Consider the following 20,417-nt stretch of genomic DNA (forward strand, 5'->3'; position numbering starts at 1 on the left):
GTGTGACCTCCCGGCTCCCACGGGGCACTTGGCATGCCTTCCTCTGCATGAACCTTCCTCGCAAGCGCTTGTCTGGGTCCCCCTGCAGGTTTCTTGCTCCTGTCGGAAGCACCCACTGGGTAAGTGACCTTGCTGGCCTCTCCATATTGTCTGGTGAGGCGTAGGGACAAGGCCCACTGAGGCAGCCTGCAGCCCCGATGTCAGCGGGGCCTCTCCTGCTCTAAGGTCAGCAGCACCTGAATCAGGGTTCCTGGGGCTCTGGGGGCTTCTGAGAGGTGGCGAAAGGCTCTGGCTCCTCACCAGCACACAGGCCAGGTGACACAAAAGGAAGATCCCAAACCACAAAACCTGCGCTGCTGGCGCGGGAGAGGGCACGAGAGCAAAGGCCAGGGAGGTTTCAGCCGGTACTCTGCGCCCCTGCAGCTTGGGTCTCTCACAAGCAACGTTATTTGTGTGATCAGAGTAGAAGGCGCTGGTTAACTTCACGAAGCCCGTCCAGCCTCTCATCACTGGGTCCTCTTGTCCACCCACCCAGCCCTCGGCAGTCTGCACCCTGCTCCCAGCCACGCGCCCACCCACAGAGGGGACGGAACGCCAGTCCTGCTTCCCCAGCCGCGGGAAGCTCACAGGAGACAGATGAAAACGGTTTGGGTCTCACACCTTTGAAGTCGCAGCAGAGACAAGATTCAGAGGGCACACGCCCTGCCCGTGTCCATGGCGGAAATTTCACAGCCTGAACTTCGCTGCACGATGTGAGCTGACCAGCCAGGGACGCCTGCTGTCCCTGTTGACTCCCCGGAGCCAGTCCTGGTGGATGGGCTTCCCCACCTCCAGACAGGCGCAACCAGAGCTGGCGACAGGGCCGTGACCTCCACAGCCCTTCCCAGGATGCTGCTGGTTCTCATGTCAGCTTCTTGGGGTATGTTTCAGGTGGCACACCTGGGAGGTTGTCTAATGTTTGCCCGGAACAAAGAACGCATCCTGAGCAACTGTCTGCGCTTCCCAGAGGCTGGCCTTCTCGCCCATCACCCCTGCAGCCCACCACCCCCCCCAGCCCACCAGCCCCCAGGTGTCACAATGCTTTTCAGAGCTCCACGTTTTACCCACATCAATCTTTCTAAGGATATGATATCAAATTGCAGTTTCTTAATCAAGAAACTTAATCATAATCAGCAAGATAATCATACCCATTTGACAAATATTTAAATCATTTATTGCCATTTAAGTTACAGCACTTTAATATACACGCTGCATGGAAGCACACTTTCTCTAACACTGGCCATGACAGTGTAAGTATGGCCGGCTGTCGGTGGTCTCAGGGTCATTAAAGAGTTAAAGATTCTGAGTATTTAAGTGCTAATAATTACAGTTTTTATCCAATTTTTTATTAAGTAAATTCTAGCAAGTAATATAATATACATATTACTGCAGATAAAACCATCATTGGGAATTATTAAATTGATTGCATATTTTGAGCTACTCTTTATGAAGAGAAGTAAAATACTTGGTATGTGTAAGGCAGCAGAGAGTTGGCTTAGGGACTCTCAGCTATTTCTAGAAAAATTGGTTAGTAAAAATAGCATTCAGCTTATTTTCCTTAGCAAGACTATTCTGAGGATGGAATCTGTGACTCAGCAGCAGCGCTGACGCTGTCCCTTCAAACACCTGGTTGCTCATTTTCCACTGTTATGCTGATGCCTTTTTACTCATCCTGGAAATAAACACAAAGAAAAATTCAATGAAAAACAAACTTGGATGGCGTTAAGACACCTTTACATTTATTTCAACCTAATAATTTTATTAAAAACAGTAATATCCTATCTCATGTTAATTTGCATGTTTCAGTAAGCAAATCTGTATTGCATTTGCAGACCAATCATTGTTTTAAAGTCAGCAGCATATTTTTTTCCAACAGCACATTTTTGCTCTGAATCTAGTTTCCCCAACTGCTGACACATTATCTCTGTGCACACACACACACACTCACACCTAGTCCCCCAAGGCCTCCAGATTGGAGTTTCTGTCTCCCCAATTCCTCAAAACAAAAACGATTAAATCGGGATCTGCTTACTCATGTTTGATAAGGCGTCCTCCCTGAATGAGCTGGGCTACTTCATTTGTGGCATGGCATGCAAACAGAAGCCAGTTTCGAGGCTGGACCTTGTAGGCAAATCTCATGAATGTCAAGGAGTAACAACAGAGGGCTGTCGGAAACATCAAAGCAAAGCAATGGCTTATGGTCTAGCAGACTGAGAGCTGGTGTGATCAGAGATCAGCAGCTTGATCGCCTTCATCAGAAAAAGAATCTCTTCTGCTAAAACTTTTCACAGACGATAAAAGTTGTTGCTTAAATTCTCCCACGAATGGGAAACTCATTCCATATTTTACTCTACTGTTAGGTATTTTTACTTATTAAACATTTCAGGGACGTTTGCTTGCTAGAGTGGGCTATTAGTTCTAGCACTGTCTGAAAGAATTGCTACTTAATCCCCGCAACAAGACTTTTATGGTCAAATATCAGATTTCAAATAAAATTCAAGGCACTTCATCTAAATAAAGTCCAAGAGGACCCATTCTTCACTTGTGTGTACTAGATCTGAAAGGCACACAGGACCTTAACACTTCCTGGGTAAATATTTCAAAACAACTCTGTTTTTTTTTCCTCCCCGTGGACAAACACCCTTCCATGCCATCATATTTCTTTATGTTACTTTCAAATCGTGACTGTAGTAGCTGGAGCTACAAACATGAAATGTAAACAGAAGCCATATTATGCTATAATTATATGTATCAAAGTCCTCCCAATTATTCAAATGTGTGTCCTTACCAAATGTCATCCGCCCACTGATAATCTCTGGAGACTTTTTCATGTCATTGATGGCAGCAATGGGAAGACCCCAGTTGGCTACAGGGCCCCAGAAATGCTACAAAAATGAGAGGAAGGGAAAAGGAGAGGAAAGGATAAGGAGGGGATGTGAAAAGCTGCAATTTCTTCCTTTAAATGACAATGGAAACATGTGAAAATGAACCTTCATGTTTATATCTTGCAGATTTACTTGCAGATGGCCGGTTAACATTTAGGCACTGTCTGGTCAAGGCTTGACCTGTTAGTCAGTGGCTCTTCCAGGGTGAGCCCCGAGTCAGGAAGGATTTGGCCATTTACCAAGATCCCCATCAACTTCCAGATTACTGCTAGGTAATCTCTGTCCCACTGAGAGAACTTTAAATCAGATTAACTTCTTACCCAATTCCCTCCTGCCGTAACTTAAACCTCATTATAACTTAAACCTCATTACAACTATTCTCTGTAAGGGACTGTTTAAATCTCTCAAAACCTCTTTTTCAAATTTACATTAAGGTATTTGTCAGTATCTCTTAGAATGCCTATCCTAAATTGGAGATTTTTTTCTGAAGAAAGCAACTTAAAAGGGGAGAACTTGCTTTTCAGCTCCTATGAGCTATATTTAGATCAGAGAACATGGAAATCTCCACTCAGAACCCCAGAGATACTAAGAAATTAAGACTGGAAGATACTTTTGAAGTCATAGCAACAACCAATGTTTAAAAAAGGCTCAACAGTTTTTCATCCTAGGACAGCAGCGTCCCAGGACAGCAAAATGCCATTGTCTGTGTTCAACAGCAGTAATATCCAATTGATTTAGTTTCTGAGGCTGAACTAAGTTCAGTAGCTTTTCCCATCAAATTAAAAATTGTTTATTAATGTACAATTTACAGTAAGGTATGAAAGAAACCACACATCGTTGACTAAACACCCTTTTTCGTTATCAGACTATTAATCAGTGATCAACTTCTGCCTATCAGAGCATTTAAGATAAATTCAGGCTGCTGAGCACATTTCTAACATTGACCAGGAGTCTTTAAAATCCCTAATTCCATTAAGAAGTAGGAAACAAAGGAACTACAAGAAAAATATGTGGATTATGTTTGGGATGATAGAATATTTTGAAATGCTTACTTAACATGCTTAAGTGGGAGGCCCAGGCCGCCCAGGCCTTAACCAACTGTAAAGAGCCAGAGCTCCTCTGGGGCCAGCATGCTAGGCATGGGGGCATCTACAGCTGACTTTCAAACCCCGTAATTGGACACAGCTGGTGTAAAGAATCTCAGAGGTTCTGTGGTGGCGGGCTAGTGTTCTCATCTTCAGACTGGATGTTATCTGAGTTACACTCACTCTGCTGGAACTTGAATTTCTTGTACCTGGATGCTGAGTGGCCAATCCTCTCCCCCCTACCTACTGGAGCTCTGGAGAGGGAGGGTGGCCAGCCTTCACTTACTGGCTTCCCCCCATTCCCGTCCTTCTCCGGGGAGGGGGGGGGTGGGGGGGGGGAGGCACTTCTTTTCTCAGCTCCCTGCCATACTGGTGTCTCCCTTTCCTCATCTACTGACTGGGCTTTTCTCCACCTTAGTTTAGTTTTATCTTTTTCTAGTTAATCTCTTCCCACAGCTCTGCTTTGCATGTTGGTCCCCATGTCTACCTTCTCATACATAGACACGGGGCTGGAATAGAGCCTGGAGAGGTTCTCCACCACCAGGCCCAAAGGCATCTCCCCCTGCAGCTGGGGTCATGGAACAGGACCCTGGCATAAACCTGACAGCTCAAGCAGCCCTGGGGGACTTGCGCTCACATGGTGGCATTACGAGTTCTAGGTTGAGGACTGTCATGCATGAATAGAGTTCTGCAAATTAGCGGTGATCAACACTCTTATGATGATAAACATTAAGATACGCTTACAACCGGTTTCTTAAAAAGAATATGAAAGGTAAAAATGATCTCATCACTAGTTTACTAAAAGATCTAACCCCAGAAGGTTAACAATGCAGTCTTTTTGCCTAGTGCAAGCTTCTAGTCCCACTTCCCTGTTTGTAAACACGTTTGGTCCAGGTTCCTTCTGCTCAGCAGTCAATGCACTGGTCCTGCCTGAAGTTAGTGCCCAGAGCAGATCAGAACCACCACCAGATGCGGTGGCCAGATTGGCCAGCTTAAGCAGAGGAGGCCAGGGCTGGGCCAAGGCTGCTGTCTGTAACTCTGTTAATGCACAAAGTCTGCAAAGGCCTGAAATAAAGTAGAACAATTTTCTTACCGTACTATTTTGTGAGGAGGCCCCAACGTTCAGACAGGAGAGATGTAGGGGAAAAAAAAAAAAAAAAGATCAGATGCTTTGAAAGATTTCAGTTCTATTCGGTGACTTCAACCTCACACGTGTGCTCAAGTTTCAGTGACAGAACTACCAGGTGAGCAGCACATGTTCTTTTCTTAAGAAGATAGAGTATTATTCCTAACAACAACTTTGACCCAATGAAACTAAAATTTCGTAAATTTTACGAAAATAAACTTACACCTTAGAGTGAAGCTGTCCAACAGAAATATAATGCAAGTCACTACCAGAAGCCACATATGTAATTTAAAAATTTCTAGAAGCCACATTAGCAGAAGTAAAATGAAACTAGGGAATTTTATTAAGTTTATTCTAATGTATCAGAAATATTTCAATTTGAACATGTAATCAACAAAAACTTAACAATGTGACATTTTACATTTTTTTGTACTAAGTTTCTGTGATCTGTTATATGTGTTGACATTTGTGGCGCATGTCATTTGGACTGGCCACAGGTAAAATGCTCCACTGTCATCTGAGGCTCACAGCTGCTGGATGGCATAGTGCAGGCTGAGGGGGCATTTCTCTGGAAATGAAGAGGTGGAGAAACACAGTGCTGCAGAATTCCGGCAGTGATGAGCTCACCATTTTTACGAACAGGTTATTACCAGAACAAAAGCCCCTAAAAATAGGCATGTAACTTTACATTTTGTTCACTTCTAAAACTCTGGAACCTCAAACGGTGTCTAGCATTTACAAGGCACCCAAAAAAGTCTTTGTTGAATGAACGAACGAATGAATAGTAAAAACTTTCAACATTAAGTGTTTTTCCGAATGTTAAACTTAGTACGGTTTAAAAATACATAAAAAGTTTTAGAATGAATTCCTTTTATTTCTGAAATGGCAATTCTTTTTGCAGGATATAGCTTAATCTTCTGTATGGCAAAATCTTAAAGTTTATGTATTGAAAGAGTTAAGGAAGTAAAATGATAAAATCCTTTATAAACACATTGACATCCAAATAGCTCTTCTCACCATTTTGATTTAGAGGTCAAGAAGGTTCTAATTTCCACTGTGAAAGTATTTGTTGACGGTGCTAATAATATTCAAATAGGCTTTATTGTGAAATTCAAGAAGCCTAAAAAGAGTCTTTCAACACTAAATGAATTGTTTGAAGAAATTATGTTTCACTAGATTTGCCTTACCAAGACTATTTCACAGGAAGTCCAAATTGAGCACAGTGTTTTGCCTCAGAAGGGGTGGGTTTTCTTACCAGGCCAGCCTGACCTAGGAGATTATGGACTATGCTCATCTGCAGTGTCACTATTCTGTTTGTTTCAGAAGTAGAATTTAGGGATTCCTCAGTTGCATATAACACCCAGTGCTCATCTCATCATGTGCCCTCCTTAATGCCATCCCCCAGTTACCCCATCCTCATCCCCTCCAGCAACCCTCAGAATTCAGTGTCTCTTATGGTTCACCCCCGATTCCATGGTCTTTTATTTTTCCTTCCCTCCATCTACATTCATCTGTTTTGTTTCTTAAACTCCTCACATGACTGAAATCATACGGCATTTGTCTTTCTCTGATTGACTCATTTCACTTAGCATAATACACTCTAGTTCTAATCACATTGTTGCAAATAGCAAGATTTCATTCTTTTTGGATGGCTAAGTAATAGTCCAACTCTCTCTCACACACACACACACACACACACACACACACACACACACACAATCTTCTTTATCCATTCGTCTGTTGAGGGACATCATCTGGGCTCAAACCACAGTCTGGCAATTGTGGACACAGAGACTATAAACACTGGGGTGCAGGTGCCCCTTGGGATCACCATATTTGTATCCTTTGGATAAATACCTAGTAGCACAATTGCTGGGTCATAGAGTAGTTCTATTTTTAACTTTTTGAAGAACCTCTGTATTGTTTTCCAGAGTGGCTGCACCAGCTTGCATTCCTACCAATACTGCGGGAGGGTTCCCCTTTCTCTGAATCCTCACCAACATCTGTTGTTCCCAGAGTTAATTTTAGACATTCTGACCAGTGTGAGGTGGTATCTCATTGTGGTTTTGATTTGTATTTCCCCAATGCTGAATGATGCTGAGTATATTTTCATGTGTCTGTGACCATTTGTATGTCTTCTTTGGAGAAATGCCTGTTCATGTCTTCTGCCCATTTCTTGAGTGGATATTTTGTTTTTTTGTAGTGTTTACTATTCTTAAAGCACCTTTGTTCAGGATCTGAACAAAGAACCATATCTAATTAGCTGTAAGTTACCAGTGGTACATTTTCCCATCAAAAATATTTTAAGAGATGTAGCTTTTAAAACCTAAAAGATCGGGGGATCCCTGGGTGGCTCAGCAGTTTAGCACCTGCCTTTGGCCCAGGGCACGATCCTGGAGTCCCAGGATCGAGTCCCACGTCGGTCTCCCGACATGGAGCCTGCTTCTCCCTCCTCCTGTGTCTCTGCCTCTCTCCCTCTCTATGTCTATCATAAATAAATAAATAAATCTTTAAAAAAAAAAAAAAAAAAAACCTAAAAGATCAACTTGGGGAGAATTTAGTTTTCAATTCAGGACTCTTCCTGAACCATACTATAGTTCAAATTCTACCCTATTCTACAGCATGAAAATCATCACACAAAGAATGCTGATCTTCCAACCAAGAATACCCTACCCAGCAAAGTTATTCAGAATTGAAGGAGAGAGAAATAATTTTCCAGAAAGCAAACGTTGAAAAAGTTCACTGCCATTAAACTTGCCTTACATGAAATGGGGTTAATTAGTAACAAGAGCACACATGAAAGAGTAAATCTCACTGTTAAAGTAAATATATAGTAAAGTTAAGTAGATTAATTACTTATTAAGCTAGTATGAAGGTTAAAAGACAAAGTAGTAAAAATAAAATAATTAGCTAAGGGACAGACAAGATAAAAAGATGTAAAGTATATCAAAAACAAAATAAGGGGAGGAACATTGAAGTTTAGAATGAGATCAAACTTAGAGTTGTTACCAACTGAAAACTATTACAGATACAAGTTGTTATATATAAGCCTCAAGGGAACCACAGAGCAAAAAACTATAATAAATAACAAAAAATAAAGATCATCAAACCACAAGACAGTAAGAGAACAATGTAACAGAGAACTACAAAAACATCCAGAAAATAAACAAAATGGCAGTAAGCGCATACCCACCATTGGGCTACCTGCTCAGTTGGTAATCTGCTTCTCCCTCCCCTTCCAGCTCGTGCCCTCTGTCACTATCTCTGTCTCTCTCTCAAATAAATAAAATCTTAAAAAAATGAAAGAGATATTAAAACTGATACCACAGAAATAAAAAGGACTGTATAATACCATTATGAACAGTTTTACAACAATAAACTGGACAACCTAGAAGAATGGACAAATTCCTAGAAACATACAATCTACCAAGGCTACATCATGATAAAATAGGAAATCTCAAGAGATTGATTACTAATGAAGTGATTGAATCTGTAATCGAAAACCTGCCAACAAAACGAAGTCCAGGCCCACACAACTTCCCCGTTGAATTCCACAAAACACCCAAAGAAGAATGAATACCAATCCCTCTCAAACACTTCTAAAAGATAGAAGAGGGAAGAATTCTTACCAAAATATTTTACAAGTCCAACATACCAAAACCAAACAAGGATGCCATACAAAAAAGTAAGTTACAGGCCAATATCCCTGATGAAAACAGATGCAAAAATCCTCAATAAAATACTAGCAAACCAAATTCAATAGTACATCGAAAGGATCATACACTATGATCAAGCAAGATTTATTCTAGGGAGTCAAGGATGGTTTAATATCCACAAATCAGGATGCCTGGGTGACTCAGCAGTTGAGTGTCTGCTTTCAGTTCAAGGTCATGAGATCAAGCCCTAGGTCAGGCTCTGCACTCAGGGAGGATTCTGTTTGAGATTCTCTCTCCCTCTTCCTCTGTCCTGTGCCCTGCTTGTGTACTTGCTCTCTCTCAAATAAATCTTAAAAAAAAAAAAAAAAAAAAAAAGAACTTAGGAAAAAAAGCCTGTTACTATTTGCAGTTGACATGATATTACATAGAGAACACCAAAGACTCCATCAAAAACTGTTAAAAAAAAAAAAAAAAAAGAACTGCTAAACAGGGACATCTGAGTGGTTCAGTGGTTGAGTGTCTGCCTTTGGCTCAGGGTGTGATCCCAGAATCCTGGGATCGAGTCCCACATCAGGCTTTCTGCATGAAGCCTGCTTCTCCTCCCTCTGCCTATGTTTCTGCCTTTCTCTGTGTCTCTTGCAAATAAATAAATAAAATCTTAAAAAAAAAAAAAACCTGGTTAAACAAATTCAGTAAAGTTGCAGATTATAAAATCAGAATACCAAAATCTGTTGTTTCTTTATTAATGAGCTATCAGAAAGAAATTAAGAAAACAATCTCATTTACAATTGCATCAAAATAACGTACCTAGGTATAAATTTAATCAAGGATGTTGTATGTTGAAAACTGTAAGATATGAAAGAAACTAAAGAAGACACAAATAAATGGAAAGCTATTTCATGCTTAGGGACCAGAAGAATATTATTAAATTGTTCATACTATCCAAAGCAATATACATATTCAATGAAATCCCTATCAAAATTCCAATGGCATTTTCTTTTAAGATTTTATTTATTTATTAGAGACAGAGAGAGAGGCAGAGACACAGCAGAGGGAGAAGCAGGCTCCATGCAGGGAGCCCGACGTGGGACTGGATCCCGGGTCTCCAGGATTAAGCCCTGGGCCCAAGGCGGCTAAACCGCTAAGCGCCCCCCGCCCCCCGGGCTGCCCCAATGGCATTTTCCATAGAAATACAACAATCCTAAAATTTGCATGGAATCATAAAAGACCTTGAATAGGCAAGGCAATCTTGGAAAAACAGAACTGGAAGCATTAAGTTCCCTAATTTCAAACTATTACAAAGATGTAGTAATTAAAACTACATCTGCGTGGTATTGACATAAAAGAGATATAGATCAATAGAGCAGAGCCCAGAAATAAACCTACACAGGAGTCAAGAAATTTGACAGAGGAGTCAAGAACATAAAATGGGGAAAAGACAATCTCTTCAATAAATGATACTGGGAAAATTGCACAGCCACATGCAAAAGAGTGAAACTGGACCATTACCTTACACCAAACACAAAAATGGATTAAAGATGTGAATGTAAGACTTGAAATCATAAAACTCCTAGAAGAAAACTAGGTGGCAAGTGGCTTGACACTGGTTTTGGCAAAGATTTTCTGAATCTGACAGCAAAAGCAAAAATAAGTAAGTGGGAGTATGTCAAACTAAAAAGCTTTTGCAAGTAAAAGAAAAATGAAAAGGCAACATATCGAATGGGAGAAAATATTTGCAAACTATATATCTGAAAAAGGGCTAATATTCAAAATACATTAACTCACACAACTCAATAGCAAAACAACAACAACAACAACAACAAAAACCCAAAAAAACCAGTATGATAAAAAAAATAGGCAGACCTGAATAGACTTTTTCCCCAAAAAAGACATACAGATGGCCAACAGGTACATGAAAACATACTTGACATTGACTAATCAGAAAAATGCAAATCTAAGTCACTAGGTTATCACCTCACACCTCTTAGATTATCATTGGGGCACCTGAATGGCTGTGGCTGAACGTCTGCCTTTGGCTCAGGTTATGATTCCGGGGTCCTGGGATTGAGTCCAGCATCAGGCTCCCCAGAGGGAGCCTGCTTTCCCCTCTGTCTATGCCTCTGCCTCTCTGTGTGTTTCATGACTGAATGAATGAATGAATGAATACATAAAATCTTTAAAAAATTACTGCTATCAAAAATATAAAAAAAAAACTGTTGGCAAAGATGTGGAGAACATACATTGGTTGTGCAGTGTTGACGGGAATGCAAACTGGTGTGGCCACCATGGAAAACAGTATGGAAGTCCCTCAAAAAATTAAAACCAAATTAAATACGATCCAGCAATTCCACTTCTGGGTATTTGAAGAAAACAAAAACACTAATTTGAAAAGACATATACATCCCTATGTTCACTGAAGCATTATTTACAATACCCAAGATATGAAACAACCTAAGTGTCCACTGATGGATGAATAACCTGTAGTACATATACACAGTGAAATATTACTCAGCCATAACAAAGAATAAGTTTTACCATTTGCTACAACATGGATTCACTTCAAGGGCATTATGCCAAGTGAAATAAGTCAGAGAAAGACAAATACCATGTGACCTCTTATAGGAATGATCTTAAAAAACAAAACCAAAAAACCAAGCTCATAGATACAGAGAACAGATTGGTGACTGCCAGGGGCAGAGGATGAGAAATGGGTGAACTGTTTTGTCTGAGTTTAAGTAAGTTGAATAAAAATTTTAAAAAAATGTAATAATGTTGATTACTTAAATAATGGTTTAATGATCATAAAACAGAGAATGAAATCATTCTAAACAATACTAGTAAATATAAAAATCCACAACTCAACATTTCTTAATTTTATGTTAGTTATTTAAAACACGAATCATCTACTAAGTCAGAAAATCTGAATGCATATTTTTGCAGAGTCAAGCTAATGGAAAGAAAATCTTTTTAGTGTATGAATATCTATTTGAAAGAATAAATTTATATGCAACGCACAAACTTCAATTTGGGGAGAGTAATGTAAAACTGTGTAGAAAATACCCTTGATTTTGGGGCACCTGGGTGGCTCAGTCTTGATTTCAACTCAGGTCATGATCTCGGGGTTGTGAAACTGAGCCCCAGTCAGGCTCCGTGCTCAGTCTGCCTGAGACTCTCTCCCTCTCCTCTCACCCACAACCCTCCCCACCAGTGCACACTCCCTCTCCCAAGTAATTAAATCTTAAAAAAAAAAAAAAAAAAAAAAGACCTTGATTTTTCTCTTTATTTGGTATGCTGCCATTATTTCCATTAAGGTTAAAAAAAAAAAAAAAAAAAACAACTTTAAAGTCTTTCTTGTGTTCACTTACAATCTGGAACTCTCAGGAGGAAACTCCACCTTCCTGGCTAAGGACAATGTGGAGGTGATGAAGGACAATCACTGTATAGTTGACAACAAAACAAAATGAAACGAAACTCCATAAAACCTTATCTTGTTTTCTTTAATTTGGAAGTGATTGGTGGGTTCATTTCTTCTAAGCTCATTTTTATTTTCATAATGTCTCCTGAACACTGCCAATCTCAGTTTCTTATTTTCCTAAAATTACGGACAGTTGTTAGCTTGCTCTGAAAGCACTGTTAGTTTGCGTAACTGGTAACTCGTTTCGATAGTGCTGAAAGGATCCAACGGTCTTATTTACGCCACTACTTGAAGCGGGTAAGAGTTTGAGCTGCTCTAAGTTGCAGTTCTCTTGCAGCCTGAAAATGCTCACCTACATTTTTTATTTGTCGTCACCAAACTCATCATATTTTCTAACTCAAGTTAAAACGAGGGCATTTTCACAAGTAGAATGTGTGATATTCAACTGTATCTAGCTGGTCAAAACTGACTGGACATCAGAAAAGACCTCTGGCAACTGGACTGTACAGACAACGGCTCTCCTGTGGCCAGTTCTGCTTCACCACCATCAGCTTCATGAAATGTTTGAAGATCAGTTGTATGGTACATATACACAGGGAAATATCACTGTGGGCAGGGTACAGGAAGCAGCATGGTGGAGAGGAGAGGCACAAAGTACCTTACGCCTTTTTTTTTTTTTTTTTTAAGATTTATTTGAGGCGGGGGGGGGGAGAGGGGGAGAGAGAGAGAGAGAGAACTAGCAGGGGGAGGAGCAGACAGAGACGACAAGCACAAGCAGACTCTGTGCTGAGCACCGAGCCCAACCTGGGGCTCAATCCCAGGACCCTGAGAGCATGACCCGAGCTGAAACCAAGAGTCGAATGCTTACCTGACTGAGCCCCCCAGAAGCCCCGACCTTACTTCTTTTTGAAACCATTCTTTCGCATTACTTTCTTCAAATCCTAACCTGGCATTTCCACTGTGGCTCTGCAAACCTGTTGTCCATAGGTCTCAAGTTTAGTCTAGATAAAAGTTTTTCATGTGGCCAGTGAGGCACTGGATCAGACTCCTAAGCCTGTCCCAGCCCCAATAATCTATCATTGGGCAAGGGGTCCCTGTTGTTCTGCTGCAACTTCTCACCTGGATAGTAAGTAGAAATCTTTAAAGCTTTCCTGAAAACAAGGAGTTAAAATTAGAATAGCATACCTTTTGAACTATAGAGTATTCATGGCAAACACCCCATTAATTTCTGATTTGTAAGCGTGCTAGCAAACAGATTTAAAAACTCTCCATGATCTAGGTTCTGCTTAAGAAAACATCCTTTGCACATATATCCAATTATATACACACATATACATATATCCATTCACCTCTCAGGAAGGGGGTAAATCTGTAGAATAAATCTGTACAGACTGCTCCTGATGCAATCATTAAAGCATGTGTCCTATGCCTCAGAAATTATTTGTTCCATTTCATTTATTCTTTTTAACCAAAATTCAGGACAGAGGAATGCAAGGGAACAAGGAATGAGGACACAAAGAGCAAGAGCAAAGAAAGCTCTCTTATCTTACTTCATCAACAAGGTATATGAGGAAATAATTTAAAAAAATATATAGGGGTGCCTGTTTGGCTCAGTCAGTTAGTAAAGCACAGGACTCTTGATCTCAGGGTTGTGAGTTCAAGCCCCATGCTGGGAGTGGAGATTACTGAAAAAATAGTAATAATAAATAAAAAAGATAATAGAAACCCAGAAAGTTCTTGATTCAAGATCTCTTTTTTTAAAAAAAAGATTTTATTTATTCATGGGAGACAGAGAGAGAGAGAGAGAGAGAGAGACCAAGACATAGGCAGAGGGAGAAGCAGGCTCCATGCAGGGAGCCCGATGCAGGACTCGATCCCAGGACTCCGGGATCACCACCTGAGCCAAAGGCAGAGGCTCAAACGCTGAGCCACCCAGGCATCCCTTGATTCAAGATCCTCATTAAGGTAAGAAATTGGTGAGAGGAGAGATGAAAGGTGCCAAGTAGGAGAGTACCAGAACCCAGGGAAGAAACATGCAATATTACTTTCATCAAGCACTATGCTATGCTGTTCAACAGCTACCAAAGCACAATATGTAAGCAATTGCCCAGGACCACACAGCTACAAATCACCAGGGCTAGGGTTCTAACTCATCATTTGGTCTTAATAATACTATAAATCAATCAGTTCTAATAAAAATTTTGAGTAATAACTTAATATTATTTAATATTAAGACCCAATTTAAATGTCCCGGGTTGTCCTAGAAATGCCTTTATGGTGGTTTTCTTCCATGCTAGATCCAATCAAAGTCTACACACTACTTATGGTTAGAATCTATTTCCTTAACTCCTGTTTCTCAGTGAAAAAAATCAACATTTTAAAATATACTCGGATGGGCGCCTGGCTAGCTCAGTCCATAGAGCATGCTATTCTTGATCTCCAGGATTATGAGTTGGAGCCGCACATTGGGTGTAGAGATTACTTGAAAATTAAATCTTTTAAAAGAATACATTTGGAAGCCCACTTTAGCAAGAAAGACATTTCAATGTTACTCATAAAATGTGACTGAGAGAACTTTAAATATCTGTATGAAACACACTCAAGTGTTACTAAATGATTTTTAAAATTCTGGAATAGCATTAGTTTAGAAAAATCTCTGTATCCCTTCAACAGGCTGTAAAAAGAATCCAGATCTTCAGTTAATAGGGAGTGCAAAGTAGGTAGAACAGTTATTCTACCTGAGGAGGTGAGAAGGTACAGAACCTCATTTCTGATCGGAAGAGGGAGCCACTAAAGTTTTCTTCCTTATGCTTTATTCTCCTTTGCAAAAGCACAGCAGTGGGATGTCTGAGTGGCTCAGGTAGTGATTCTGGGCCCAGGGATCGGTCCCACATCAGTCTCCTTGCGAGGAGCCTGCTTCTCTATGTCTCTGCCTCTCTCTCTCTGTGTCTCTCATGAATAAATAAATGAAAATCTTAAAAGAAAGAAGAAAGAAAGAAAGAAAGAAAAAGAAAGAAAGAAAGAAAGAAAGAAGAAAGAAAGAAAGAAAGAAAGAAAGAAAGAAAGAAAGAAAGAAAGAAAGAAAGAAAGAAAGAGAAAGAAAAGCACAGCAGAGGCTGTGAGCAAGAAGTTTGGAAGAACACAAGGAAAACTTTCCTCTGATCAGTTCTAGGAGGAAGGGTTTCTCTTTCTAGGAGAAAAAGCTTAAATAAAGATCTTCTGGTGAGAATTTGGATACCAGCCCTCAAACAGCCCTCCATAGCTGGCAGTGCTGGCAGGAAATCCCACTGTTCCAAGAATGGCATCTCACTCTATTGACTCAGTTCACAAAAGTAATTCCAGGTCAAAAAAAAAAAAAAAAAATCACAGAAATCACAGAGCTTTTTATGCCTCACACTTAAGATTTTAACTTTTTCCAGACAGTATACAACATTTCTGCTTAAAAAAAAAAAAAAAAGGCAGAATATAAGTTGTACAGTGGATTTGGAGTTTCTGAGTATTTTCACATCCCTTATCCAGTTTTATGTTCTCAAGAACCCGATCAGATAGGGCATGATCATTAAACCCATCTCATAGTAACTAAGGTCCACTGGGGTTGGACGTGTTGGGATCCCTTGGTTAGAAGTCCTCTTCTGCTGATGCCCTAGCAGGGCAGCACTCTTCCTGGACACTGCAATTCTCTTCTTTTCCCCATTTAGTCAAAGCTTAACTCAAAGTAACACTGGAAAAAGTATAGGATGCTCATCTTAGGAACAAAGGTTAAGCTGTATGTCAAAGTATTTGATGGGAAAGCCTGCCTCTCAGAAACCTATCTACTAAAGAAAAAAAAAAAAAAAAAAAGAAAAAAGAAATGTAAAATAATAGTAAAAATAAAAACAGAAATAAGAAATAGAGAAGTAGGCTCTCTTCCTGGAAAATCCACTTAACAAACTATTCCTATTACTACATAATGCAATTCCTATTATTACATAATATAACACTATAATGAACGTTAGGTAGTCATCAGTATTTTTAAAAATATGAATGAGTGTAATCGCTTTATTCTTAATTATTCTATAGAATTTTATCTTAGCTGTATCTAAGGATTAGGAAGGCTTGTTATCCAAAGCAGAAAACATTAATAAAAAAAGGTAACCTTCAAAGCCAGAGAAACTTAACTGCAGGGACTAAGAACAGATCCTCAAATTACTATTTGCTCAGATTTTCCCAACACATTAATCTGATAAGTCAGTCCACATTAGTAAACCATCTACTTGATTAATCACAATCCTAGTTAAGTACGAGAAACTTCCTATTTGGAAAAAATCAGGAGCCAAGATTCTTTCCAAATTTACTCTGTCACGTGAGAGACTGAATTACATTTCTCACGGTATATTACTCTGTAAAATTAGAAGTAAACAGTATTGGCAACAAAGTCCAAGCCTTAAAAGTCAGTCCTTTTTATACTGGCAAAAATTCAGTTGCCTTCACGCAGTTTCCTTTGGATGGTTAAAGGACTGATTTTCTCCTTAGCTGTCATCACTTTGCCTCTTTACCACTTTACTGGGGAGGAAAAAAACCAACCAAACAAACAAAAAAAAACAACAATCGCAGCCCTACACCTATCTACTAGGCTTTAAAACCGCAACACAGAAAAATTAAAGAAAAAAAAATTATACTCCTAAATAAACTATGGAAAACGGCTTCGAAGTCATCCTAAAAAACATTCTGAATTACAAGCAGGCGTCTCCAGATTCGAGGTGAAGAGGACACACAGGTAGCGTGTCTTCAGGCCTTTCGCCCGCCGATGCTCTTTTGTTTGTAACTGGAAGGGAGATGGAACAGGGGACGGTGCGGCCTCAGGAACGCACGCCTCTACTCTGGTTGGCAGGATGCTCGTTTGTTAAAAACACGGGAGGTTTGATTCCCTTCCCGCTGGGACTGAAGGTCCTCAGCACGAGACACCCAAAAGGCGAGGGGGCCCGCGCGAGGGGCAGCGACGCGCACCTGCCGCGCACCTGCCGCGCACCTGCGGCGCACCTGCGCTCCCACAGCGCCTCCCGCTGGCGCCTCCGAGGCCCGCCGCCGGCCCGCCGCCGCACAGCTGGGCGCACAGCGGCAGGGCAGGTGCAGCGAGCCCCGCCCGACCCCGCGCACCTGGCGGCGCACGGCCCGGAAGCCCCGCGGGGGCGAGTGTCCTCCCGCCGCCCCGGGAGCCCCCGCCCCGCCGTCCTCTGCCCCGCCGCCCCGCCGCCCCCGCCGCGCCCTTGTGGCTCCGCGCCCCGGGCGCACGGCCGCGACCTCCGGGAGCCCTCGGTGGTTCCGGCGGTCCGGCCCGGGGTCTCGTCACCTCATGAGGTAGTCCCGAAAGTCCTTGCTCCGGACATAGTCCGCCGCCTTCCGCACCAGCGCGCCCGCCATGGCCGTGCCCGCCGCCAGGCCGCCCCCGCGCCCTCGCCTCCGCTCTCCGCTTCCCGGAGCCCAATGACACCCAGCGCAGCGGACGGCGCGGACACCGCTCCCGCCCGCGGGCCCGCCTCACGACAGCCGGCTCCGCCTTACGGCCGCGCCGGCCTTCGGCCTATGGGAGGACGCGGGGGGGCAGGCGGCGGCGCGGATTGGCTGGCGCGAGCCGCACACCTCCTCCCCGCCCCTCTGCGGCGCTCGGGGGCGGGGCCCGCTGCCGTAAACCGTCCGGGGCCCGGCGGGGATTGGCTGGCGGTCTCCCGGCGCGGGTGACGGTCCCGGGCTCGGCGGGCAGGCGGGCGGCTGGGCTCGTGCGGCCGCCGGGGCGCGCGGGAGCGTCCCCGCAAGGGCACCTTGGCCGGGCCGCGAGCGCACCCGCAGTGCCGGCGTGGGCGGCCCGCGGTGCCCCCGGTGCGCACCGGGAGGGCGGCCGGGGGGCTTGGGTGGTCGACGGGCGCCGTGCACACGCCCCGACCCGGCCCGTCCTGCTGGGGTAGCCGCAGGTGCACGGCGCTAAAGCGTCCGCCCCAGGCAGGGTTAGATCGCGCCGCGTGCATCGCACCGGAGCGGGGAGGGGGCCCTGCGTGTCCCCGCCAGCTAACCCTCTGACACCGGGAGGTGCGCTCAGGTCACGATGGGGGCTCCTGAGGTCCAGCCCAAGGTGGGGGCTCGCTGCGCAGCTGGACCTGCTGGAGATTCTCGCCCTCTGCCTTTGCGGCTCGTGTCCGTGCGTTCTCTTGCAAATATAAATAAGCCTTTAAAAAAAGAAAAATTAAGGTGCAGAGTCGTCTGTGCTACTCGTTTGTGCACAGGGACAGGAAAAGTCTATCAGTTTGTTTCCAAAGATAAAAGGGAAGTGTTAGCAGGGGCTGCCTCCAAAGGCTAAGTAAGCGCAGACGGGTGGAGGGAAGCGAACCTTTTCACTGTATGGTTTATTTGTTCCCGTTGACATTTGTACAGCGAAAATAGGCTATCTATCCAAAATAAATAAAAATGCCTTTGAGAAGTAAAATAGCAAATCTTTGAATCAGATTCATTTTCTGTTAAGGACCTCCATGGGTCACACCTGACTTGGATCTCATTTGAAAGACTGACTAGGGGACATTGCAATCCCATAGCAACACAGGGAAGGTGGGTTGTGTTAACCTGGTGCTTCATGGTGCAGGTAGGAGCTTAGAAAAAACAAGGGGGGGGGGGGGGCTAGGCATCCTTGGTGGCTCAGCGGTTTTGCGGCTGCCTTTGGCCCAGGGCCTGATCCTAGAGACCTGGGATCCCAGGTCGGGCTCCCTGCATGGAGCCTGCTTCTCTCTCTCTCTCTCTCTCTCTCTCTCTCTCATGAGTAAATAAATAAATAAATCTTAAAAAAAAAAAAAAAGGGGGCAGCCTCCGTGGCTCAGTGGCTTAGCACGGCCTACAGCCTAGGGCGTGATCCTGGAGACCCAGGATCGAGTCCCACGTCGGGCTCCCTGCGTGGAGCCTGCTTCTCCCTCTGCCTGTGTCTCTGCCCCTCTCTCTGTCTCTCATGAATAAATAAATAAAATCTTAAAAAAAAGAGAGAAAACAAGGGGGTCTTCATGATTAATAGTATTATCATTAATAGTGCTGAAAACCACAGGCTCAAGGTGGAGTTACCTGCCTTCAGTCCTGCAAACCAAGACTTAATGGTGGTTTCATACTTGGCAGGAGCGGAACTTTAAGCCAGTCAATCTGGAATTTTCCAATCTATATCCATGAGGTAATCTGTCACTAGGGCCCTCCATCCACCTCCACCCCCAAAGGAGATGAGGTCATCTGCATGATGAGACCTCTTCCCCTTCCTGAAACAAATCTTTTCTTTTGCTGATAACTTCTTGCCCCACCGTCGTTCCTATCAAAACCTTCCATTTTGTACAACTCCTTGCAGAATCTCTACTTGCTAGGTGGAATGCTGCCCCATTCACAAATCCCTCCAATTAGGGCTTTAAAATTTACTGATTGAATTTTATTTCTTGGGGATAGCTACCATTTGTTAACCAGTAGGCACTTTTTGTACAACAATTCTCATAACCCAGAAGGGGTGTTTTTAAAGAAACTGAATGGCTTCTTGCATAAAACCAAACTGCCTCTGCAAGATTGATGGGGAAGGGAGCCTCCCCAACATCCATTGTGAGAAGGGGCTCCTGTATCTCATGGCGGATCAGCCTTATCCCCTGGTATTTTCCTTTTCCTCATGAACAGTGATCAGAGGAAGCGTCTGCAGATTCCCAGACTGCTAACCTTAGAGCTTCAGGACCCTGGAAGCTGGTTAGTGACAGCACTTGGAGAAACTCTCCTGAGGGCTCCTGCCCCCAGTTACTGGTGTCACCACCAGACTGGCTTCTGATGATTCTGCTTTCCACATCTGGCCTTGGTTGGACCTTAAACCCTTTTGTTAGTTCCTACTGCACGGAGAAGTATGAGCTAGAGAAAAGAAACATAAAGGGAAAATTGTCTGGCTAAGCAGCTAACCTGGGATGTGAATCCGGTTCTCTTTTAATCTGCGAGCCATGCTTTCCCCACTATTTCACGATAGCACAATTAGGACTTCTTCCATGTTAATATGTATATTTGCTACTTTAAATATGGAGCAGGGGTGCCTGGCTGTCCTCAGTTAAGAATCTGACTTTGACTCAGGTCATGAGCTCAGGGCCCTGGGATGGAGCCCGGGCGGGGGCGGGGGCAGTGGGGGGGGCGGTGTTCCTCCTCAGCAGGGAGCCTGCTCCTCCTTCTGCCCTTTCCCCAACTTGT

The 20,417-nt window shown here is 43.1% G+C and overlaps 1 protein-coding gene across 2 annotated transcripts; it reads right to left on the minus strand.

Moving 5' to 3' along the window:
* Positions 1–1,190: 1,190 nt before the first annotated feature.
* On the minus strand, positions 1,191–17,728 carry MPC1 (mitochondrial pyruvate carrier 1). 2 transcript variants are annotated; one of them, XM_072830486.1, is made up of 5 exons: positions 17,536–17,720; positions 6,210–6,213; positions 2,828–2,924; positions 2,072–2,204; positions 1,191–1,711 (listed from the first exon to the last, which is right to left on the minus strand). In XM_072830486.1, exons 1-5 carry the CDS (start codon positions 17,604–17,606, stop codon positions 1,687–1,689), a joined length of 330 nt encoding a protein of 109 aa, XP_072686587.1. In that variant the 5' UTR covers positions 17,607–17,720; the 3' UTR covers positions 1,191–1,686. The 2 variants fall into 2 exon arrangements, with proteins under 2 accessions (XP_072686587.1, XP_072686576.1); XM_072830475.1 differs by lacking the exon at positions 6,210–6,213 and having other exon boundaries at positions 17,536–17,728.
* Positions 17,729–20,417: the final 2,689 nt, after the last annotated feature.

This window comes from Canis lupus, chromosome 1 (genome assembly GCF_048164855.1).
Source record: "Canis lupus baileyi chromosome 1, mCanLup2.hap1, whole genome shotgun sequence".
NCBI classification, from domain to species: Eukaryota; Metazoa; Chordata; class Mammalia; order Carnivora; family Canidae; genus Canis; species Canis lupus.

Excerpts from the sequence above, each read along its gene's own strand:
- MPC1 (XM_072830486.1), bottom strand. The coding sequence starts at position 17,606 with ATGGCGGGCGCGCTGGTGCGGAAGGCGGCGGACTATGTCCGGAGCAAG. Across the intron at positions 2,205-2,827 it reads CAGTGGGCGGATGACATTTG|CCCTCTGTTGTTACTCCTTG; the intron begins GTAAGGACACAC and ends TGTTTCCGACAG. Across the intron at positions 1,712-2,071 it reads GGACGCCTTATCAAACATGA|GATGAGTAAAAAGGCATCAG; the intron begins GTAAGCAGATCC and ends GTTTATTTCCAG.